This window comes from Microtus ochrogaster, assembly GCF_000317375.1.
Source record: "Microtus ochrogaster isolate Prairie Vole_2 chromosome 14 unlocalized genomic scaffold, MicOch1.0 chr14_random_1, whole genome shotgun sequence".
In the NCBI taxonomy this organism is placed as follows: Eukaryota; Metazoa; Chordata; class Mammalia; order Rodentia; family Cricetidae; genus Microtus; species Microtus ochrogaster.
In genome coordinates this window covers 35,210,163-35,211,949 of record NW_004949096.1, presented here as the reverse complement: position 1 = coordinate 35,211,949, position 1,787 = coordinate 35,210,163, and the positions used below count along the sequence as shown (strand labels likewise).

At 44.0% G+C, this 1,787-nt stretch overlaps 1 protein-coding gene across 3 annotated transcripts in view; it reads left to right on the top strand.

Annotated features, from left to right (window-relative positions):
* The window catches only part of Usp50 (ubiquitin specific peptidase 50), a 27,306-nt gene that overhangs the window by 7,122 nt on the left and 18,397 nt on the right, over window positions 1-1,787 (top strand). For all 3 annotated transcript variants that reach the window (XM_013352700.1, XM_013352701.1, XM_005364420.2), the window contains one exon: window positions 1,401-1,543. In XM_013352700.1, the coding sequence (XP_013208154.1) occupies window positions 1,401-1,543 (143 nt within the window). The remainder of the gene's footprint in view (window positions 1-1,400; window positions 1,544-1,787) is intronic.

Below are 1,787 nucleotides of genomic sequence, written 5' to 3'. Positions count from 1 at the left end.
ACTCCATTCCCACTCCCTCTGGAGTCTGAAGAGCAGTCCGGATTCCCTGCCCTGTGGGAAGTCCAAGGTCCTCCCCCCTCCATCCAGGTCCAGGAAGGTGAGCATCCAAACAGGCTACTCCCACAAAGCCAGTTCATGCAGTAGGGCAGTAGGATTGAAACCTAGTGCCATTGTCCTTGGCTTCTCATCAGCCTTCATTGTCCACCATGTTCAGAGAGTCCAGTTTTATGAAGCTCTCAAGGTCCTCAAGGGATCTTAATCATTTAGCCATCTCCCCAGCCCCTCGGACTCTTTTTAGACTTTGGATGGAAGCTGTGGGCTGTGGCGGGAGGAGAGGGAGAAGTCGTGGCTTGGTTTGCCGCTCTGATTTTCTTTACCATGGTGCTCAGATGTGGGTACAGAGTAGGAAGAAGTGGCTGTCTAGGAACAATCAGGAATCAGGGAACTCTTTCTTTGCAGGAGTTTACACAAAGTTTTCTTCTGAGATTGTGAAAACATCTGCTGGCGACAGTTTTCCTGTCCACAGCAGGGAAGCAGAACCTGTTACTTTTTATTTTGTTTCCCCGTTTGATCAAAAGGCTTCAAGATTACTGGAAAGACTTTCAGATTCTTGGAGGAAGCACTGGCAGTTCTAATGAAAACAGTCTGTCCCCCGCCCCCCCTTAAGTCAAGAACTTGCAGAAGCAGGGCCTGGCTAGAGACCTCATCTCCTCGGGTGCGTGCTCTAATTTATCTGCTGTGAATTGTCACCCCAAACCATGAGATACGATTGATTTCAGACCCCCACATTGTGTCAGCAGATTTAGAGTAGAAAACAGCTGTCTGATTTGTTACTAGGCTTTTCAAAGTCTGTATTATTCTGCAATAAACCAGAAAAGTTAAAGAGATAATTCATAGATTATTTATTAGTGGGAAAAGAACCTAACCCATCTCAGCAGCACAGTCAGTGGGAAGCATCACTAGTTGCTAGGCAGATTTTTATTTATTATTATTGAGACAGGGTCTCACTGTGTAGTTCTGGTATGCAGAGCAAGCTAGCCTTGACTTGAAGAGCTCCTCTTGCATCTGGATTAGTGATGTGAGCCATCAGCCCCAACTCTGAAAACAAAAAAGGTTGCTAGGTAGATTTTACAGGGCTCTGGTGATGGGCATGACTTCTGGGTCTGTTCATTAGGAAAATTCCCAGAAGCACAGGTACACAGCTCTTTCTTCATTTTATGGTTTTGTTTGTGTGTTTGTTTGAGAGATACAGTCTTCGTGTATTGCAAGGCTGGTCTCAAAGTCACGATCCTCCTGCCTCAACCTCCAGTGTGCTGTAATAATCAGCAACTATAACCCTGCTTTCTTCTAAGGTCAGCGGGGATGGCAGGTCAGCAAATGCTCTCTGTCCCCCCCAACAGGACTGTCTCCAGTGTTTTTTCCAACAAGACACCTTGACCTGGAACAACCAAATCCATTGCTCCTTTTGTGAAAGCAAGCAAGAAACAGCTGTGAGGACCACAGTTTCCAAGGCACCCAAAATAATTGTTTTTCACCTAAAAAGGTATGTGGATTTTGACATCTTGTAGGTGGATGGTGTGTAACAATTTTCCTGAGATGTGATTCACACACTAATAGTTTATCTATTTAATTGTTCTAAAACCAGTGGCAAAGTAGAGGCTTAGTCCTCAGTGTCAGGCAAGTGAGAAATAAAGTGTCCAGTTCATAGACTGGGTTGGATTCCAATTTAATATGTAATTTCTTTTATTAGAATATATACAACATAAAATCTATCTTTTTTTTTTTTT